This window comes from Paroedura picta, chromosome 1 (genome assembly GCF_049243985.1).
Source record: "Paroedura picta isolate Pp20150507F chromosome 1, Ppicta_v3.0, whole genome shotgun sequence".
NCBI classification, from domain to species: domain Eukaryota; kingdom Metazoa; phylum Chordata; class Lepidosauria; order Squamata; family Gekkonidae; genus Paroedura; species Paroedura picta.
The window spans coordinates 17,005,769-17,026,534 of NC_135369.1; the positions used below are offsets into that span (position 1 = coordinate 17,005,769).

Sequence of the window (20,766 nt, forward strand, 5' to 3'; positions counted from 1 at the left end):
CGGGGAGCAGGAGTGACTCCCTGTTTTGTATGCAGGACCTGGGATCTGGGCTGGGAAGGCTTTATTTTTGGGGGGTGGGGAGGCATTCGTTGCAGGGAGGGTCACCTGCCTCTTCTAGCCTTCCTGCCTTCGTGGCTCAGCTTCGTCGGAAGAAGGGAGGAACATAACTGATCGGCGATCGAAAACGCAGAGTGGTCCGGCTGGAGCTTTTCCAGTTCAGTTCTCTGTGCTCTTAAAGCCGCTGCAGCACAGTGGTTGAGAGCAGGAGATGTGAGCAGGGAAGTCCTCGCTCCAAAATGCGGCTCAGCCACAGTGCTCATTTTCTGGCTGGCTGGCTTTGCATGCTTTCAATTGTAATTGATTTTTTTTTTTACAATCCATTTGGACTAAGTCTTCGACAATCAATACAACCAAGCTGGGTGGGGGAATATACAGAATACCTATCACATCTGGAAAGGCAGCAAATCATACATCATCTGTCTAATGGCTGCTTTGCATGAAATACTGCTGGGCAGGCTGCTTCAATCACACGCGATACCCGTGACCGCCAGGGCATTCGCCAACACATATCCCCCCCCCCCATGTGACTTTATAAAGTGGGCGGGAGAAGGTCTCATGTTCAATCCCTGGCCTCTCCAATTAAAAGGATTGGTCAGGAGGTGATACGAAAAACCTACTGCCTGAGAGGCAGGGAAGCGGCTGCCAGTCTGAGCAGACAACAGTGCTTTTGACAGACCAAAGGTCTGACTCAGCAAACGGCAGCTTCCTGTGTTCATGGGTGTTCAAGACAACGGAGGCGGGGGGAGGTTGTCCTGGAATTTCCTAGCTGGCTTAATATAGAAGAAGAAGAGTTGGTTCTTATATGCCGCTTTTCCCTACCCGAAGGAGGCTCAAAGCGGCTTAGAGTCGCCTTCCCATTCCTCTCCCCACAACAGACACCCTGTGGGGTGGGTGAGGCTGAGAGAGCCCTGATATCACTGCCCGGTCAGAACAGTTTTATCAGTGCCGTGGCAAGCCCAAGGTCACCCAGCTGGTTGCATGTGGGGGAGTGCAGAATCGAACCCGGCATGCCAGATTAGAAGTCCATACACCTAACCACTACACCAAACTGGAAATATAGAAATTCCCAGCTACTCTCTACGTCACCCGCATCTCTGCGCCAAACAGGGAAGTAAGTTGGAAGGGGTATTACAGGCCATCTAGCTGGAGATGGCAGGGATTGAACCGGAGACCCTCTGCATGCCAAGCAGATGCTCTGACTCTGAGCCACGGCTGCTCCCTAAGGTTTAATGGTTAGGCCAGGGGTAGTCAAACTGCGGCCCTCCAGATGTCCATGGACCACAATTCCCAGAAGACCCTGCCAGCGAATGCTGGCAGGGGCTTCTGGGAATCATGGTCCATGGACATCTGGAGGGCCGCAGTTTGACTACCCCTGGGTTAGGCCTTGCCCTGCTGCAAGAGCTGTCTACTTCTCAAAGTATTACAAGCAGGGGAGAGGAGACCAATGAGGAAAGCAGAGCCTACGTGCGACCGTAAGGAGCTGTTCCTGAGGCCTTAGCGGCATTTCCCCGATGCGGAGAGCAATCAGAAGCCTAACCGAAGCCAGTTCCCCCTGCCTGCCATTCATCCATCTCTCTGTGCTCATCTGCTGTGACTCCACCCGTTCTTCGTTTGCTCACTTAGCGAGCCGCGAGCTAAGAGCCGTATTTATGGGCTTCTGATTGATATGCCGCTGCCACATTCGCTTACGTTTTTAATTAAGAAGGGCTGATTTTGAGCAGCGAGGAAGCCACCTGCACACTTTTTAAAGGAGAGGGCGGGAAGGAGGGGACCGGAGGGAGAATCTCTGAGCCTGATACGGGATCGCGAGAACCGGTGGAATGGAGAACAAGTAGGGTTGCCAGGTGTGTCCCCCACCCCCTCCAACCACTGGTGGTTGCCAGTTCCTGGAGATCCGGGGGTGGAGCCTGGGGAGGGCAGGGACCTCTGTGGGGTCCAGTGACATAGAGTCTACTCCCCCCCCCCCAAAGACTCCATTTTCTCCAGAAGGATGGATCTCTGTAGTCTGGAGGTGAGCTGTAATCCTCAAGTCCCACCGGGAGGCTTGCACCCCTAGATGGGATCCCAGTCAAACTTCTTGGTGGGGACAGCATTTTTTTAGCATGCTATTCTACCCACAAATAAGAACAGCTTTTCCTGTTTGTTTTAAAAAGGCTTTCATTGTTAAGCCATTTGTCTAATACAAGGTATGATGACACCTTAAAGGCAAGATATGTTCAGAGGTACTTTGCCATTTCCTGTCTTTGTAAAGAGACCCTGTACTTCCTTGGTGGTTCCATCTATCCATCTGTCTGTCCAGCCATCATCCTCTATCGCAGGGGTCATCAACCCCTGGTCCGCAGCCCGGTGCTGGGCCGCCGGCAGCTGCGCCTGCCTCCCCCGCAGCGAGAAGGAAGGGAAGAGGCAGGCGCAGCCGCCGGCAGACCGGTGACGCAGATGTTTTTTTTTTTTTTTTTTTTTTTTTTTCCAAAATAAATTTTTTTTTTATTCAATCTTTGATTATTGACAATAGTTGTTCATGTTATAATTACATTTCTCATTTTCTCCCTCCCTCACTCCACCCCCACCCTCCACCCTACCTGCCGTTTCCTTATAACTCTTTCAACCATGTACACAGCTTCTTGATCCCGCTCAAGGCTTTATTCTTACTCTCCCTGTTCCCAGTCGACCTCAACCAATGGAAATACTTTGTCCAATTACTATTTATCCTTTCCTTTTTCTCTTCCCATAAGGCCTCCCCTCTTAAACAGATCACAATTTCAGAGCTAACATCCTCATAGAGATACTGAAACCAGCTTTCCCATGTCCACTTTGATTTATCTTTCCATCCCCTAGCAACAGCGGCTTGTATTGCAAGTACCATGGCTTTATATAATTTGAGATCCTTTTTTTCCTTTAAATCATATCCCAAAATACCTGCAAACAACATATTTGCTTCTTTCACTATTGTAATTCCTAGAATATTTTCCATTTCCTGAATTATATTTCTCCAATATCCAGAAACTTCGGTACACTCCCACCACATATGTATATAATATCCCTTATCCTTTCCACAGTGCCAACATTTTGGGGTCAGCCCTTTTATCATATACGCCAACTGGGCCGGCGTTCTATACCATTTCCAAATTAACTTTCTAGTCATTTCCTTATATTTGTCTAATTTTATCTGTTTATTTCCCTTTATAATTTTATGTACTACTTGATCAGGCAATTGGATGTCCCTCTGCCATTTTATTTGAATCACACGTCCTATATAATCCTCATCGCTTACCATTAGCTTATATAACACCCCCACTACTCCTTTTTTTGCAGTTTCCATTCTTTGCATAATCCCCTTCATCCGACTATCCTTAGATAATATCCCTAAGCGTGAGAGTTTACTCATAGCCTCGTATAGTCCGTGGACCCTCAACCAATTCCTTTCCCCCAACAATTCCATACATTTTTCTTTTGATATCATTACTCCCGATTGGTCTAATAAATCCTTTACTCTATTCAACCCTTTCTTTTTTAAATTTTCCCACCATATAGGGTCATCTAGTTCTTGTAGTAATTCTACTGGTATCCATTTCACGAAGTCTGCTGACCATACTCCTTCCCATCTTTTCCAGGCTCTGAGGGCAATCGCCCTCGGCCCTGTTGTTTCTTTAGTTTCTAATGTTAAATTCTTTGTAAACACCCCCCATTTTCCTTTCCCCTTATTTACTTCGTTTTCTATCCTTACCCATTTTCTTTCTCTGTTTATCTCCGCATCCAATAAATGTTTAATTTGAAATGCCTCAAAGTATCTCTCTAAATTTATTAGGCCCCATCCCAACTCCTCTTGTGGAATATAAATTAATTTTTGTTTAAACCTAGCTATTTTGCTTCCAAAAGTCCAATCCCTCAGCTGTCTATTCCATTCCTTAGCTTGTATTCTTGGTATTTCTGATGGGAGTACCTGGTATAAATAGCTAAGCTTTGGAATTAAAAACATTTTAATTGCTCTAATTTTAGTTAATATATTCATTGTTTTAGACTTCCAAGCCTTCATGTTTCTGCGTATCTTCTTCCATATTTCCTGGTAGTTATTTTTTCCTATTTTGTTTATTCTTTTAAAAATTTTTATGCCTAAGTATTTTAACATTTTACATCCCTTTGGTATATCTGTTTCTTTCTCCACTAATATCTGATCCCCCTTAGGTATGTTAAAATATATAATTTCGGATTTCCCCATATTGACTCCTAACCCTGAATATTGTTCAAAGTCCTTTAATATTATCTTAATTTCCTTGGCTGCTGTTAGTGGATCTTTAAGTACCAGAAGAATATCGTCTGCAAAAAGATTAAGTTTGACCTCTTCCTGACCCACCTTATATCCTTCTATTCTAGGGGAGTTCCTTATTCTATCTGCCAAGATTTCTATAGCCATTACAAATAATAGGGGTGACAATGGGCAACCCTGCTTTACCCCCCTTGAGATTGGAAATTCTTTTGATCTGCCTCCATTTATCCATAGTGTTGCGATTCCTTGTTTATAAAGCTCTTTTACAGCTTCCAAGAAGCTCCCTTCTATTCCACTATCCCTTAGTGTTTCCCAGAGAAAATTATGTTCGACAGTATCGAAGGCTTTGAATATATCTAGTTTCAATAGTGCCAATTTCTTTTCTTTATGTTGCTGTTTATGTGCTAGTACATTTAAAATATTCCTTATTGGGTGAAAAATTTGTCTGTTTTTAATAAATCCATACTGGTCCTCCCCTATTATTTTTGGTAATATTTTTTCTAATCTGTTAGCTAAGACCTTGGCGAATATTTTGTAATCTTGATTCATCAAACTAATAGGCCTATATGAGCCAACATCTTTGGGATCCTTAGACTGCTTTAGTATCACCACCATCTCTACCTGTTTCCATGTATTGGGGATGTTTCCGCCTGTCATTATATCGTTAAACAAATATGCCATTTCTGATATTAATATTCCACTCATTTCTTTATAATATTCGGCCGTATATCCATCTGTCCCCGGGGATTTTCCTATTTTTAATTGTCTAATTACCCCTTCTATTTCGGATGCACTTATATCCTTATTAAGGGATTCCTGATCTTCTTTAGTTATTTTTGTGTACCACTTCTCCTTGAGTTGCCCTTTTCCTGAGGACTCATATAAACTTTGGTAATATTTGACAAACGCTTCTCTTATTAGGTGCGAATCCACCAGCTCCTTCTGGCCCTGTCTTATGCTTTTTATTCTCTGTTTGTCTTTTTTCCTCTTTAAATATTTGGCTAATTTCTTTTGTGAGTTTATATTTGTTCTATGCCATTCGCTTTTAATTAGGGTTTCCCTTTTCCACACTAATACTAAATCTTGGGAGTCTAGATCATTTTTTAAGATCTGGATTTGTCTTTGCCGTTGTGTGTCAAATTTATTTTGCTGGTGTGCTTGCAGAATTTTTATCTGCCCCAATTTACTTTCAATTTCTTCATCTCTCTGACGTTTTAATAACTTTTCCGTCCAGATTAGGTGTCCCCTCATAACGGCCTTCGCTGCGTCCCACACAATATGGGGCTCCGCCGATCCTATATTTTCTTTAAAATAATATTTTAGCTGTTTCACTATATTTTCCCTGTTTTCTTTTTTACTTAGAACTATGTTTTTGTATCTCCACCTCCCTTCCGATTTTTCCTTTTGTATCGTCAAGTCCACAATAATTGGAGCATGATCCGAGATCAATATTGGCTGTACTCCTGCGTCATTAATCTTCAGTTCCTGTGAATCTGAGATCAAGACATAATCAATGCAAGTATATTTTTTATGTCTCGCGGAAAAAAAGGTTGGTCCCGATTTTTTGCCCATTGCTTCAAACACTTCGATTAGGCCCCATTTCCTGACCTTCAATGCCGAGAGATCCATATTAAAGTCCCCTGCCATGACTATTTCTCCTTCGCTATAAGCCTGTATTCTTTGCAGGATTCCCCGCATGAAACTCTTTGATCCCACATTTGGTGCATACACATTAACCAAAGTAAATATTTTTTTATCTATCTTGCACTTCAAGAAAATATATCTGCCTTCCTTATCCACTTTACGCTCCAGTACCTCCAGATTCATATCCCTTTTTGCCAAGATGGCTACCCCCCTTGCCTTTGCCGTTCCCCTTGCCTCTGCCACTACTTCCCAAAGTGGAGAGGACAGAATTGGTTTAGTATCTTTTCTGGCCTTATGAGTCTCTTGAAGGTATATTAATCCTACCTTTAGTTTCCTAGCCAGAGCTATGAGTCTATATCTTTTCACGTTTGAGGTCAGACCGTTCACATTCAGAGACAAAAGTTTGACCATGACCCGAACTGTGCCTTTTATAGTTGAACAAAGTAACAGCAGTAATCCCCACCCTGTGCAAAGAGTTCGTACACACAGAAAGAACCTTCCTGTTCCCTTTCCACTCTTCTAGGTTCCACTGGTCCTTTCCCTCTCCCCCATCCCTACTTATCTATTTTTATTTATTTTTACTATTGAAACCCAACACTTTCTCCCCCAAAATTAGTATTACAGCTTTGGACTAGTTTGCACTCGACGTTTTTTACCCCTCCCTCCTGAAATGGGAGAGCTGCTGCTCTCTTCTTCTATCATTCCCTCCTCTTCTTCCTCTTCTTCTTCGTCAGGGGGCTAAACCCCCAAATCAGCTAACATTTTTGACGCTTCCTTCTCGTTTCTTGCCATGTATCTTTGTCCGTCTCTGAACACTATCAGAGTAGCCGGATATCCCCAGGAAAAGAGAATGCCTTTTTCCAAAAGTTTTTGAGTCCATGGCTGTAGCCTCTTCCTTTCCTGGAGTGTCTCTGGAGAGAAATCTTGACGTACAATCACTTTCCGGTCTTTATACTGAGGCTCCTTTTTCTTTTTAAGTTCCTTGAAAATTGATGCTGCTTGCTTCTCCCGTGCAAACCTCACTATAATTTCCCTTGGAGTCCCAGAAGCTCTCCTTTCTCTCACCCGATAGGCTCTTTCTATATCGTTCTCCTGCAGTTCCAAACCTTGGTTTTGCAGCCATTTTAACAGCTCTTTCTCCACCTCTTGCCGTGGGATATCTTCTGAGAAGCCCGTAAATCTCAAGTTTGATCTTCTTGTTCTATCACTCAGTCGCCCCATCTGGGCAGTAAGTTGATTTATCCTTCGGTCATTGTTATCTGCTTTCCTCTTTGCTTCCGCCGCCACCTTTTTTGCCTCTGCCATCTCTGCACCGACAGAATTCACTTCAGCCTGCAGGTTACTAAGGTCCCCTCTTATATTCTGTTCCATTTTAAACAGCATTTCTCCCACTTCCTTTAGGTTTTTCGGTGGATTGAATTGTGCAGGTGTGGCCATTTCCACGCTTGTTACCAGCAGCCTTGAGAGCAAGAGAAGCTAATTAGCAGGCTTTTTAGTCTTCACTTACAGATTCTGAAGTTTTCCTTGGCAGCCGTCCAGATGAGGCTTCCGAAGATAACAAATTTATTTCCCAAAAAGCTGTTTTGTTAATTTGTTGGGTTATAATCTCTTCTGTTGTCGGAGCGGGGAAAAAGGCGACCTCTTCCTTCTACCGCATGCGCAGAACCCTCAGACGGTGACGCAGATGTGCATGCGCGCAGTTGCCATGCATGCGCGCTAGCGCCCCTGGTGGCGAAAACACGCATGTGCGTTTTCGCAGCACCCGGGCCATCGGCTCTCCCCTCACCCTGGAGGCCACCTGAGAAAGGTTGGGGACCGCTACTCTATTGTCTGTCCGTCCGTCCGTCCATCTAATTTTCAAATATTTAGACCGCCCCTCCCAGAAACACTGGCTCGTGGCAGTTTACACGGATCTAAAATCCCATAAAACAGTAAGATCCCAATAAAACCCAAGATGGCGGTAAAAACACAACAGCACGATGAAACCACAGTACCCACCCTCGGCCCCCACATCTAACAGTCGCAAATCCCCCAGGGTGCAGCTACAGATACGTCCTGGCAGCTTTATGGGCCAACACAGGGAGGGAGCAGTTCTTCCTAGCCCGGCCTCAACCAAACGCCTGGCGGAAGAGTTCTGTCTTACAGGACGGAACGTTGAAAGCTTGGACAGGGCCCTTAGCTCTTCTGGGAGCTCGTTCCACCAGGTTGGAGCCAGGACCGAAAAGGCCCTGGCCCTGGTCGAGGCCAGGCACACCTCCCGAGGACCAGGGCCAACCAGCAAATTCCCACCCTCAGAGTGAAGTCCAGATGCAGATTCTGCTTAGCTTCCGAGATCTATCGAGATCTTGCCAGTCTGGGTTCTTTAGGACAGGACCGCAGGTTCTTAACACAAGAATAAATGGACCCACGGCTTCCCACCCAGTGTACCAGCTTCCACCCGAGAGCAGCAAAGAGGGTGGTGACAGAAATCTGCCATCTGACGCGGTTGCCCCTCTGTCACACTTCCGTACAAAGAGGAGAGGTCAAAATGTGGGGAAAAGCTATTCTGACATGCACGTGAGTTATAAAAGGGAGGGGGGCAGAGGGCTTAAAATGTGCTTCAAATAGAACACGTCTGTCTGTTCGCAGATGACGCAGGGGGGAAAATTCAAGGAGGTTCAAATGAAAGTGTAAAATTTATCTTCCCGCACGGCTGTCTGTCAGCCAGCTCATCTGAAACTGTTTTGCTGTCTTCCGCAAATGCGCACCAAGCGTGGGAGAGATGTTCCAAAGCGCTTCAAGAGCCACAAGTGAAATCTGCCTTGGCTTATGACTGGTTCTACCACCCCCCCCCCCCACCATTGCTTTTCAGCCTGTCTGTCCATGTTCAAATCTAACTTTGTAGGGCAGGGATTCCCAACTAGGGGCCCATGGACTGCGGGAGCTCCAGAGGGGGCGTGACCTTTCTTCTCCTGCCTTAATGGACTTGTCCACATGCTAAAGCAGGACCTGTGGACCTCCAGATGTTCATGGACTACAATTCCCATGAGCCCCTGCCAGCGGTGCTGGCAGGGGCTCATGGGAATTGTAGTCCATGAACATCTGGAGGACCACAGGTTGACTACTCCTGTGCTAAAGAGCTGGTTGCCTCTGCCCAGAGGGCTCAGTGTAGGTGTAAAAATCAACAGGGAGGGGAATTAGTTGTGGGATGCTATGGGGGATCTGGGCCGTCTTCTCAGCTCCAGACTTTCTCTCCAGCCTACATGAGGCAGAGCTGCTGCAGAAGTCAAAGAAGGGCAAAGAGTGCGGGTGGTGATGTCACTTCCAGTGACACGGCACTTCTGGGGGTGTGGCCAGCTGACATCACTTCCGGGGTGCCCCGAGGCCTGAAAATTTATTTTCATAGTCAAAAGGTTCAAAAAGGCTGTTGTAGGGTTAGATGTCTGCTTTCAACGGGGGAGTGGGGCAGGATACAAAAGAACGGCAAGGCATTAAAGATGATCAATTCTTTCCTCCCTGTGAAAGAGAGCCAGTGTGGTGTAGTGGTTTAATATCTGGGAGACCAGGGTTTGAACCCCCACTCTGCCATGGAAGCTGGCTGGGTGACCCTGGGCCACTCATGCTCTCTCAGCCTGACCTACTTCACAGGGGTGTTGGGAGGATCAAGCGGAGGGAAGGAGAACATTTTAAGTGGCTTTGGGTCCCCATTGGAGAGACCAGCAGGGCACGCGTGAATTAAATAAAAGCAGTCTCTCCCTCACTTTGCATTTCGCCTGTGTGACACAGACCCTGGACAAATCTTGGACTGCCAATCCAAATACTCGCCCCAGACAAGGAGGGCTCTCCGCCCCCCCCTACTGTTCCACTCCTCTTAAGCGTCCCATTCAGGCATGATTTTCTTAATGAAACCGCAAGGCTGAACCCCCAGTCCAAATGTGAGAGACGCGAGCTGGCATCTCCCACGGCGGTTTTCGTTCATGCACTCCGCTGCTTCTCATACTGACAAGCAAAGTTTGGAAAGTGAAGGGGAGGGGAGGGGAGGGGTAGGGAGAGGCACATGGATCGGAAAGTATGAGCAGAGGGGGTGGGAAGGATTTAAGTTACAACCTTCCTTTCTACAGGGAGGACTAAACACCAACTGCTGGGTTAGGGATACCTCTTTCTCACATACTGGCTAGAGGAGACGTTGCAGGTAACCCTGATTCTTATCCAGATGGGAAAAGTTAAGACATAAGAGGAAAAGGAAGAGGAAGAGGAAGAAGAAGAAGAAGAAGAAGAAGAAGAAGAAGAAGAAGAAGAAGAAGAAGAAGAAGAGGCCAACGAGACATTTGAGTATCAACACAACCTTGTGAGGGAGTTTATGCATAGAACCAGTATGTGTACTGGTTGAAAACACCATGGTGTAGTGGTTAAGAGCAGCGGACTCTTAACTTGGAGACCTGGGCTTGGTTTCCCCCCCACTCTTCCACATGAAGCCTGCTGGGTGATTTTGGAGCATCACAGTTCTCTCAAAGCTCTCCCAGCCCCGCTCACCTCACAGGGTGCCTGGTGTAGGGAGAGGAAGAGAAGACAATCGTAAGCCACTTTGAGTCTCCTTACGGTAGAGAAAATCAGGGTATAAAACCCTACCCTTCTTCTTTCAACAGGCCTTAGACCAATCATTCTTTCTCATCCAGTCCCACCTCACAGGATAGTCGTACGGATACAAAGGACTGTTTATGTTGCTTGGAGGAAAAAGAAGAGGGATGGGCTTGTGGCTCTGGGGCAGAATATCTACTCTGTAGGCAGAAGGTCCCAGGTTCAGTCCCTGGCATCTCCAGTTAAAAGAGATCACAGCTGATGGGAAAGACCTGAGATCCTGGAGAACTGCTGCCTGCCAGAGCAGACAGTAGTGACCTTGACAGACGAAGTGCCTGATTCAGAAGGCAGCTGCCTCCCAGAGAAAGGCACATTAGATCAAATCGAGACTGGCCTGGAAACAGCGTCCGAACACCCAGGGATTTGGAATTCTAGGCATGGAAATGCAGTGATTGGGAAAGCTTCCCCTCTTGAGTTTCTGCCAACTCTGCAGGTGCTAAAAGCCCACCAAGCCCTTTCCAACGCCACAAAGCCGATGATGATGATTCATCACCCTCTCGGCAAGCTTGCGGTGACTTACGCTTGGCCGGGAGACGGTACCCGCTGCTGATTTTGGCTTTGCCCGTCTCGCATCCGTTTAGGGTCCGGCATTCTTCTTTGAGCAACGGCCCCGCAGCCCGATGAATGCAGCCGTCCACTGCGAAAGGAAGCAAGAGCACATGGTCAGCGAAGGAAGAGAGGGGGGCTGGGAAATTATTTGCGGTTCTGCGGCTGAGATAATAAGCCGTGGGGAATTGCTCTCGGCTTTGTACCCTCTGTCCGCATCTGGATGGCCCAGGCTGGCTCGATCTTCTCCGGTCTTGGAAGCTAAGCAGAGTTGGCCCAGGTTAGTACTTGGAGGTGAGACCACCAAGGAGGCCCCAGGTTGCTACACAGAGGAAAGCAACGGCAAACCACCTCTGAAGGCCTCTTGCCTTGGAAACCCCACAGGGTAGCCCTCAGTCAGCTGCTGCTTGTCAGAACTTCACATGTACTCTCCAGGACTGAGCTATGACATTTTAAAAAGGTTGCAGAATAGAATCATAGAATCACGGAATCATAGAGTTGGAAGGGGCCACACAGGCCATCTAGTCCAACCCCCTGCTCAACGCAGGATCAGCCCTAAGCATCCTAAAGCATCCAAGAAAAGTGTGTATCCAGACACCCTGTGAGGGAGGGACGGTTGAGAGAGCCCTGAGATCACTGCTTGGTCAGAACAGCTTTATCAAGTCACCCAGCTGACTGCATGTAGGGGAGGAGAAGGGAATCAAACCCGGCTCCCCAGATTAGAAGTCTGCACTCCTAACCACTACACCAAACTGACTCAGTGACAGCCTGCAGGGGAACTCTCCCTCCCTCTAGAGACAATGCCCTTTTGCAGGCAAGAACTCATGCTAATCTCATCAACCTCTGAAGCCTTCCTTCCTTCCCACCACGCCTAAGGAACTCCATTAACCCTAATTAACCTGCCTGCCACACCTCAACTCTTGTCTCAGGGGTGTCAAGATAGCATTTGCAGTTGGCTTAATTTGGCCAGTGTAATCTCCATGCTTTATGCTTTGCCCATTCTGGGTGTGTCTCCTAGATTTCTTTTGCACCAGCAATCAAATCAAGCCCATTGTTTTAGATGCTGCAGAGTCAACCCTCAGCCTTCAGGGTGTGCGGTTCGGATATCCAGCATACACCTGAAGTGTTGGCGGCTTTAGCTGTTATTTCTGTGGACATCGACACACCGGAAAGGTACATATAATCTTCCTTACTGCACCATCTCACCTCTATTTTTCCTTGTGTGTGTGTGTGTGAATGTTAAGTTTAAATTGTACGCAAGTGTTTTAACTTTATTTATTTTTTAAAGCCAGCACAGTGTTCTGGTGGTGGTTAAGAGTGGTGGCTTCTAATCTTGTGAGCCAGGTTTGATTCCCTGCTCCTCCACCTGCAGCCAGCTGGAGGACTGTTAGATCCGTGGGTCAAAGACGCACAGACTCTGGAATTGTTGCAGCTCTTTACTGGTGAAGACACACGATGCAAGTAGCACCAAGACTTTACTGAACGCCCCCCCCCCCAACAAACCCTACAATATATACATGTAGAGAACAACGGATCGACCTACGACTGTAGGTAATTGGGAACGCTATGGTTTAAACCTGAATGCAGAATTCCAGAGAAAAGCTAGAAGAGATAAGAATGCCTTCTTAAATGAACAGTGCAAACAAATAGAAGAAAACAATAGAATGGGGAGGACCAGAGATCTTTTCAAGAAAATTGGAGATATGAAGAGAACGTTTCATGCAAAGATGGGTATGATAAGGGACCAAAATGGTAGGGACCTCACAGAAGCAGAAGAGATCAAACAAAGGTGGCAAAATTATACAGAAGAACTATACAAGAGCGAGCTTAACATCCCTGATGACCACAATGGGGTAGTTACTGACCTGGAGCCAGACATCCTGGAATGTGAAGTCAAATGGGCCTTAGGAAGTCTGAGCAACAATAAAGCTAGTGGTAGTGACAGCATTCCAGTTGAACTATTCAAAATCTTAAAGGACGATGCAGTAAAAGTGCTACACTCAATATGCCAGCAAATTTGGAAAACTCAACAATGGCCACAGGATTGGAAAAGGTCAGTTTACATTCCAATCCCAAAGAAGGGCAATGCCAAAGAATGTTCAAACTACCGCACCATCGCACTAATTTCTCATGCTAGCAAAGTTATGCTCAAAATCCTACAAGCTAGGCTCCAGCAATATGTGGACCGAGAACTTCCAGAAGTACAGGCAGGATTTCGAAGAGGCAGAGGAACTAGAGATCAAATTGCCAACATACGCTGGATCATGGAGAAAGCTAGGGAGTACCAGAAGAACGTCTACTTCTGCTTCATTGACTATGCTAAAGCCTTTGATTGTGTGGAGCACAACAAATTGTGGCTAGTTCTTAAAGAGATGGGAATACCAGAGCATCTTATTTGTCTCTTGAGAAATTTATATGCAGGTCAAGAAGCAACAGTGAGAACTGAACATGGAATCACTGACTGGTTCAAAATTGAGAAAGGAGTTCGGCAAGGCTGTATACTGTCGCCTTGCCTATTTAACTTGTATGCAGAGCACATCATGAGAAATGCGGGATTAGAGGAGTCACAAATTGGGATCAAGATTGCAGGGAGAAATATCAACAACCTCAGATATGCAGATGATACCACTCTAATGGCAGAAAGTGAAGAGGAACTAAAGAGCCTGTTGATGCGGGTGAAGGAGGAGAGTGCCAAAGTTGGCTTGAAACTCAACATCAAGAAAACAAAGATCATGGCATCCGGCCCTCTCAATTCCTGGCAAATAGAAGGGGAAGAAATGGAGATAGTGACAGATTTTATTTTCCTGGGCTCCAAGATCACTGCAGATGGGGACTGCAGCAAAGAAATTAAAAGACGCTTGCTCCTGGGGAGGAAAGCTATGGCAAATCTAGACAGCATCCTAAAAAGCAGAGACATTACCCTGCCAACAAAAGTGCGTTTAGTCAAGGCTATGGTCTTCCCAGTTGCAATGTATGGCTGCGAAAGTTGGACCATAAGGAAGGCCGAGCGTCAAAGAATTGAGGCTTTTGAACTCTGGTGCTGGAGAAGACTCTTGCGAGTCCCTTGGACTGCAAGGCGAACAAACCAGTCAGTCCTAGAGGAGATCAGCCCTGACTGCTCTTTAGAAGGCCAGATCCTGAAGATGAAACTCAAATATTTTGGCCACCTCATGAGAAGGAAGGACTCCCTGGAGAAGAGCCTAATGCTGGGAGAGATCGAGGGCAAAAGAAGAAGGGGACGACAGAGAATGAGGTGGATGGATGGAGTCACTGAAGCAGTAGGTGCAAACTTAAATGGACTCCGGGGAATGGTAGAGGACAGGAAGGCCTGGAGGATCATTGTCCATGGGGTCGCGATGGGTCGGACACGACTTCGCACATAACAACAACAACAAATGGTTTAAACCAGGGGTAGTCAAACTGTGGCCCTCCAGATGTCCATGGACTACAATTCCCAGGAGCCCCCTGCCAGCGTTCGCTGGCAGGGGGCTCCTGGGAATTGTAGTCCATGGACATCTAGAGGGCCGCAGTTTGACTACCCCTGGTTTAAACCAATTGGATCCCAGGAGGATCATGCTGCAAGTCGCCCAAACAGGCTGCAGCCAGTCTGTTTGAATCCACTGGCTCCCACAAGAAAGCCAAGAGCCAGTCAGAGACTGCGAATCTCGATCCTACCTCAGACCTCAAGCTCAGTCCTCAGCAGGGCTGCATACACAACAGTGACCTCGGGCTTCTCACAGGCCTGATAGTGCTGTTCTCACAGGGCAGTAATGTGAGGGTTCTTTCAGCCCCACCTACCTCACAGGGTGCCTGTTGTGGGGCAGAGGAAGGGAAGGCGATTGTAAGCTGCTTTGAGACATCTTTGTGTCATCTACATTCAGGAGCCAGTCTACTTTAGGTAGCAAACTGGTGGATGCAAGAGAGAGGGTCTTTTTAGTGGCAGCCCCATGATTATGGAACAACCTCTCCATGGAGATGCGCCTCGCTCTTAGTTCAAGTATTTAAAAGGCTGCCATATGGATGGAGCAGAGTTGTTTTGCCCCAGAGGGATGGACCAGAACCAATGGGATGAAAATAATTCAAAAGAAATTCTGTCTAAACATCCGGAAGAAGTTCCTGACAGTTAGAGCGCTTTCTCAGTGGAACAGGCTTCCTCAGGAGGTGGTGGGTTCTCCATCTTTGGAAGTTTTTAAACAGAGGCTGGATAGCCATCTGACGGAGAGGCTGATTCTGTGAAGGTTCAAGGGGGTGGCAGGTTACAGTGGATGAGTGAGAGGGTTGTGAGTGTCCTGCATAGTGCAGGGGGTTGGACTAGATGACCCATGAGGTCCCTTCCAATTCTATGATTCTATGAATTTGATTAGCTGGTTATTTCTTTTATCTACCTGCAGTTTTAAATTACCGATTTTCAATTAGTGAGTTTTATGTGTTTTATTGTATTTTATTATTAACATTGGAAGCCCCCTGGAGTTCCTATAAAGAAGAAAGGCAGCTAATAAATGTTAGTTTGCCCCTGACCCCCAACCTCTCTTTCCCTTCACATGCTAGTAATTTAAACACTATTAATTCTATTATGGACCATTATGGACATTCAATACAAAGCCAACCTGCAAATCCTCAGCAGGATTTCCTTCTGCATAAACATACAAAAAAGAAGGGGAATACAGGTAACAATTTATTTAAAAAGTGAACAGTACAGAAGCAACAAAGGGCCCGGGTGATACCTGTAGACAGGTTGGGAATACTTTGTAATGGGTTCAGCAGAGGGGGAAATGGAAGCATGTCTTAATGGTACGACCTACCACAAAAGGTGGAGATAGCCTGGCTTAGCTCAAGACTGTTGTTTTAAAGAAAAAAGTCATGAAGAATAGGTCTAAAGGAACAGCTAAATGGAACCTCCATGTCCAGAGGCAGTGTATCAGGCCCAAACTAGACATGATACTGTCCTTGTGTCTGAGACAAAGTCACCGCCACCATTTTATATACTTTAAAAAATATATTATAAATGCCACGAGGGAGCAGGACCTTAGAGCAATGGTCCCCAACCTGCAGGCCGCGACCCGGTGCTGGGCCGCGAAGGCCATGGCGCCGGGCCGCGGCTCCCTCTCCCCGCCCCCCCCCACAGTAAAAAACTTCCCAGGCTGCAAGCTTGCGGCCCGGGAAGCTTCTTACTGCGGGAGGGCGGGGAGAGAGAATCAGGGCCGGGCCGCACGGGCGCGGCCCGATGCCCTGCCGGTCCCCAGCCTCAGAAAGGTTGGGGACCACTGCCTTAGAGCAATGGGATGAGACGCTCTTGTCCTGGGTAAATGCACACCATAGCAAGTGCTGCAATGGATGCAGGGTTGCCATCCACCAGGTGAGGGCTGGAGAACTGCTATTACAACGGATCTCCGGGTGGCAGATCGTTTCACCTGGAGAAAACGGCCTCACTAGAGGGTGAACTCTGTCACTCTGCCCAAGTGAAGTCCGTTCCTTTCCCAAACCTTGTCCTTCTCTGGCTCCACCCAAAAAATCTCCATGTATTTCCCAAACCCAGAGTTGGTAACCCTAATAACCACGGATCCTCAAATGGGTAAGATCAGTTGGCTGCTTGGGAAGGTGGGCTCTATGGCAGGGTTAGTCAAACTGCGGCCCTCCAGATGTCCGTGGACTACAATTCCCATGAGCCCCTGCCAGCGTTGGCTGGCAGGGGCTCATGGGAATAGTAGTCCATGGACATCTGGAGGACCGCAGTAGTCCATGGACATCTGGAGGACCGCAGTTTGACTATCCCTGCTCTACGGCATTAGACCTTGCTGAGGCCCCTCCCCAAACCCCACCTTCCCTAGGCTCCACCTCCCCAATCTCCAGGTTTATCCCAACCCAGAGGTGGCAACCCTCAGTGGCTGCCGCCCCCCATGATCCCAAGGATGCCATCACATCTAGCATGGACCTTAGAGGATGCTGAAGAGAATAGAATCATAGAAGCATAGAGTTGGAAGTGGCCATACAGGCCATGTAGTCCAACCCCCTGCTCAACGCAGGATCAGCCCTAAGCATCCTAAAGCATCCAAGAAAAGTGCGTATCCAACCTTTGCTTGAAGACTGCCAGTGAAACAATATGGCGGGAGCAGCCACTGGCTTCATGCTTTCCGCAGAGGCACCTGCCTAGGAGCTGCTGGAGAGGGACCGTGGGAAGCTGGGCCTTTGATCCGGGCCGTTGAGAAAGGCAATGCTTAGGTCGACGGTCAGAAGGGGAGGGGTGGGGAGGAGGAGAGCGTGGCCTGGTGCTCCGGGCCACCACGGGACGGGTGATTTGCTGTCCACTCCGAAGTCCATTAGAGAGAGGCATTGATCAAGAAGGTCCATTATTAGCTCATTCTCAGTCCATCTGCTAATCCATAAAACAATATTTTATCTGCTCTGCTCCGTGGGGGGGAGTCAATAGAAACCAGAAAGGCAATGGGTAATTTTCTGTCCACACTTGAGTCGGCCTCATTAACCCAGTTCAGGGTTTGTGCCTGCGCAAGTGAGAGAAAGCGACCTCCCCCCACCCCCCAATGTGTATCCACTGGAGTCGATGGAGAATCAAGACAGGTCGTAATTTAGGTGGTGGGCAAGGGTGGATGATGGGTGTCATTCTTAAAGGGACAGGGCAATTTGAGCTGTCAGTACTCAAGCAAATGCCTGGTGGAGGAGCTCCCTTTTGCAGGCCCTGTGCGATTGTGGAAATGCCTCCCTGGCCACTGATAAGGGATGGGGAGGGGGTGGGGTTGCCAGATCCAGGTTGGGAAATTACTGGAGACCTGGGGATGGAGCCTGAGGAGGACAGCAGAAGGAACAGCAGAGGTCATGGGGGGTTGTATCTGCCAACTCTGGCCTGGGAGATTCTTAGAGATTTGGGGGAGATGAAGGGGAGAATCTGGGGGAGAGATTTCTCTATCATCTTCAGAAAGCCATAGAGTTGCCCTCTGAATTACCATTCTCTCCAGGGGAACCTTCTCTTTGGCATGGAGATCAGTTGCAATTCTCAGAGAACTCCAGGTCAGCATGCCTAGTGGGGAGATTGGGACAGCAGAAAGGATAGACGGGAGAAAGGCCATGGAGGAAGAGGCTGAACCAGGCCTAAGGAGAGAACCAACAGCCTGGGGAAGAGGGACCGCATGTCTTAAGTGCTGTCAAGTTGCTTCCAACTCATTGCGACCCAGTGAATCAGTGACCTCCTTACAAAAGCATGTGGATTTAGTGATTGGTGTTTTAGATTAGGACTGGAGAGTTCTGGGTTCGAATCCCCCTGTTTTGCAGCCTAATCTGTCTCAAAGATATGTAGACAATCTACTGGAGAGGGATGAGCTTTGAAGCATCAAAGTTCCCATCATCAGATTCTTGCTCACGCCCGGCAAAGGGACCTTCTCTCATTTCCTGAGTATCTTCACAGTCTCTAAGGTGCCGCTGGACTCAAATCCGACTCTCTCACGGAGTTGCAAAAAGGTTGGAGAGAAGGGAGGGAGGCTCACGTGAGTCTCGGCGGAAAAGGCAGACTATAAATAAAACGAGTAAGTGAACCCCCGAGTTCCTTGAAGGGATGCAAATGGAAAGACGTGACGCCAATGTAAGGATTTAAGGAGCAGCATCGCTGTTACACTTTCCAGGTTTATCTGTTCAAAGCATTTACTAGCCGCCTTTCTCCCTTGCAGAACTCAAGGGGGTGTGCAACGGAAAAACTGAAATTGCCTGTTGTGCAATTAACGCTGCTGGAGAGCATCTCTCCCACCCGACAGCATTCAAATGCAGAGTGCTAGCCCCTCATATCAAAAGCAAGCGAGCTAGCATGTCCCCAAACAGATGGGAGTAGACATATGCCTCGTCCGCTAAACACAGCCCCGTATTTGTGCTGAATAATAAACCGGGGTGGGGAGAAATTGGGGGCAGGCGGCAGGAATGCTGAGACCCAGGAATCAGTGGGGCGAGAGGAGACAAGGATGTATCCTGGTTTACTGTCCTGGCATTCCCAACAATGGGGAGGAACACAGTGTATGTGTGTGTGTGTGTGGGGGGGGGGGTTAGTGTCTAGACTATTTCTGGCAGCGTATGAAGCAGGGTGCCTCCGGGGAGGCGCCTGTCAGCTCTGCTCACCAGGAAGAAGATGGCACCCAAGGTTAATGGCCTCCCCCCCACACACACACACACACACCACCTTCCCCTCCCACTGCCCTTCTTCTGAGATTTTTTTTTAGTGTGGTGCTATGTGTGACAGGCCGAAAGCCTGAGGCTTACGCAGAATGGAAGCCAGAGACCGGCTCCTTTCCCCCCCTTGAACACCCCATAACCATCATTCCTATGGCTTGCCCCAGCTCTGGATTCGAGGGACGTTTTGCTTCCAGGGTTTATTTGCTGCAGTTCATTTGGGGGTGGCCTGGAGGTGTCCCAGAATAACTTTTGGATCTCCAGGCTACAGAGATTGGTTCCCCCGGAGAAAATTGCTGCTTTAGAGGGTGAGCTATGTGGCATTATAAAGCAACTCCATCCCCTCCTAAACCCTGCCTTCCCTTGGCATCATCTTTCAGATCTCCAGGCATCCCCCAGTCTACAGCTGGCCTCCTTTTATACACAACAAATTCCGTACACAAGGGGTAGTCAACCTGTGGTCCTCCAGATGTTCATGGACTACAATTCCCATGAGCCTCTGCCAGCAGGCAGGGGCTGGCAGGGGCTCATGGGAATTGTAGTCCATGAACACCTGGAGGACCACAGGTTGACTACCCCTGCCCTACACAGGTAAGCAGGGCAGCCAATAACTGGCTGATGCTTCAATGGTCATATTCGTGCTTTTGGGCCACTTGCTATTTTGTAAGCTAAGCGGGATCGGCCCTTGTTAGTATTTGGAAAGGAAACCACCAAGGAAGTCCAGGGTTTGCACTACAGAGGCAGGCAATGGCAAAGCACCTCTGAACGTCGCTCGCCTTGAAAGCCCCGTGGGCCTGACAGGAGTCATCTGTGACTTGACAGCAAAAAGTAAAGTGTCTATAACTTCTATAGAGGAACAGGTAAGTTCACTGCTATCTGATTTTCTCCCTCTTGATACACGAACGATTGCTAGATCGCTTTCAAAAGCGCTTAAACCAATTCACGGGAAACAGGTCTATGAAAGGCTAGCATAGCTAAATCGAGCCTCCAGGTTCAGGAGCAGAATACCTTTGAGTATCAGTTGCCTGGAGAAAGGGAGGCCGTTGCTTATTTGCGGGCTTCTCCGGGAAGTATCTCTCTGGCCACCCTAGGAAACAGGATGCTGGACTAGACGGGCCAAGGGTCCGGTCCGACAGGGCTCTTTGCATTGATGTATTGAGTTGTCTTCATGCATAGTCTGCCTTTCTGACCAGGACTGGAGGTTGATTACAAATAATAGCCAAGCACAAAGAATAGCACACTACACAGAACCGACCGTGTTACAGAACGCACGGCTGTGCACTTGGAAGCCACGAGGCTCTTCCACCTTCACAAGGTGTTGAGGCTGAGCCTCAGCTGTTTTATATCTTGCACCAGCACAGGAAGGATGGGTGGGAGATGCACGGCTTAAAAGCAGTGGGATTGTGTGGAGATATGAACCCGCAGGTGCTGAAGAAGAGAGTGTGCTCCCTCACTCACCCTTCCAATCT

General features: G+C 47.8%; 1 protein-coding gene across 4 annotated transcripts in view; it reads right to left on the reverse strand.

Annotated features, from left to right (window-relative positions):
* Positions 1-20,766, reverse strand: part of MACROD1 (mono-ADP ribosylhydrolase 1) — a 474,182-nt gene that overhangs the window by 60,351 nt on the left and 393,065 nt on the right. For all 4 annotated transcript variants that reach the window (XM_077324166.1, XM_077324156.1, XM_077324140.1 and 1 more), the window contains one exon: positions 11,106-11,222. In XM_077324166.1, the coding sequence (XP_077180281.1) occupies positions 11,106-11,222 (117 nt within the window). The remainder of the gene's footprint in view (positions 1-11,105; positions 11,223-20,766) is intronic.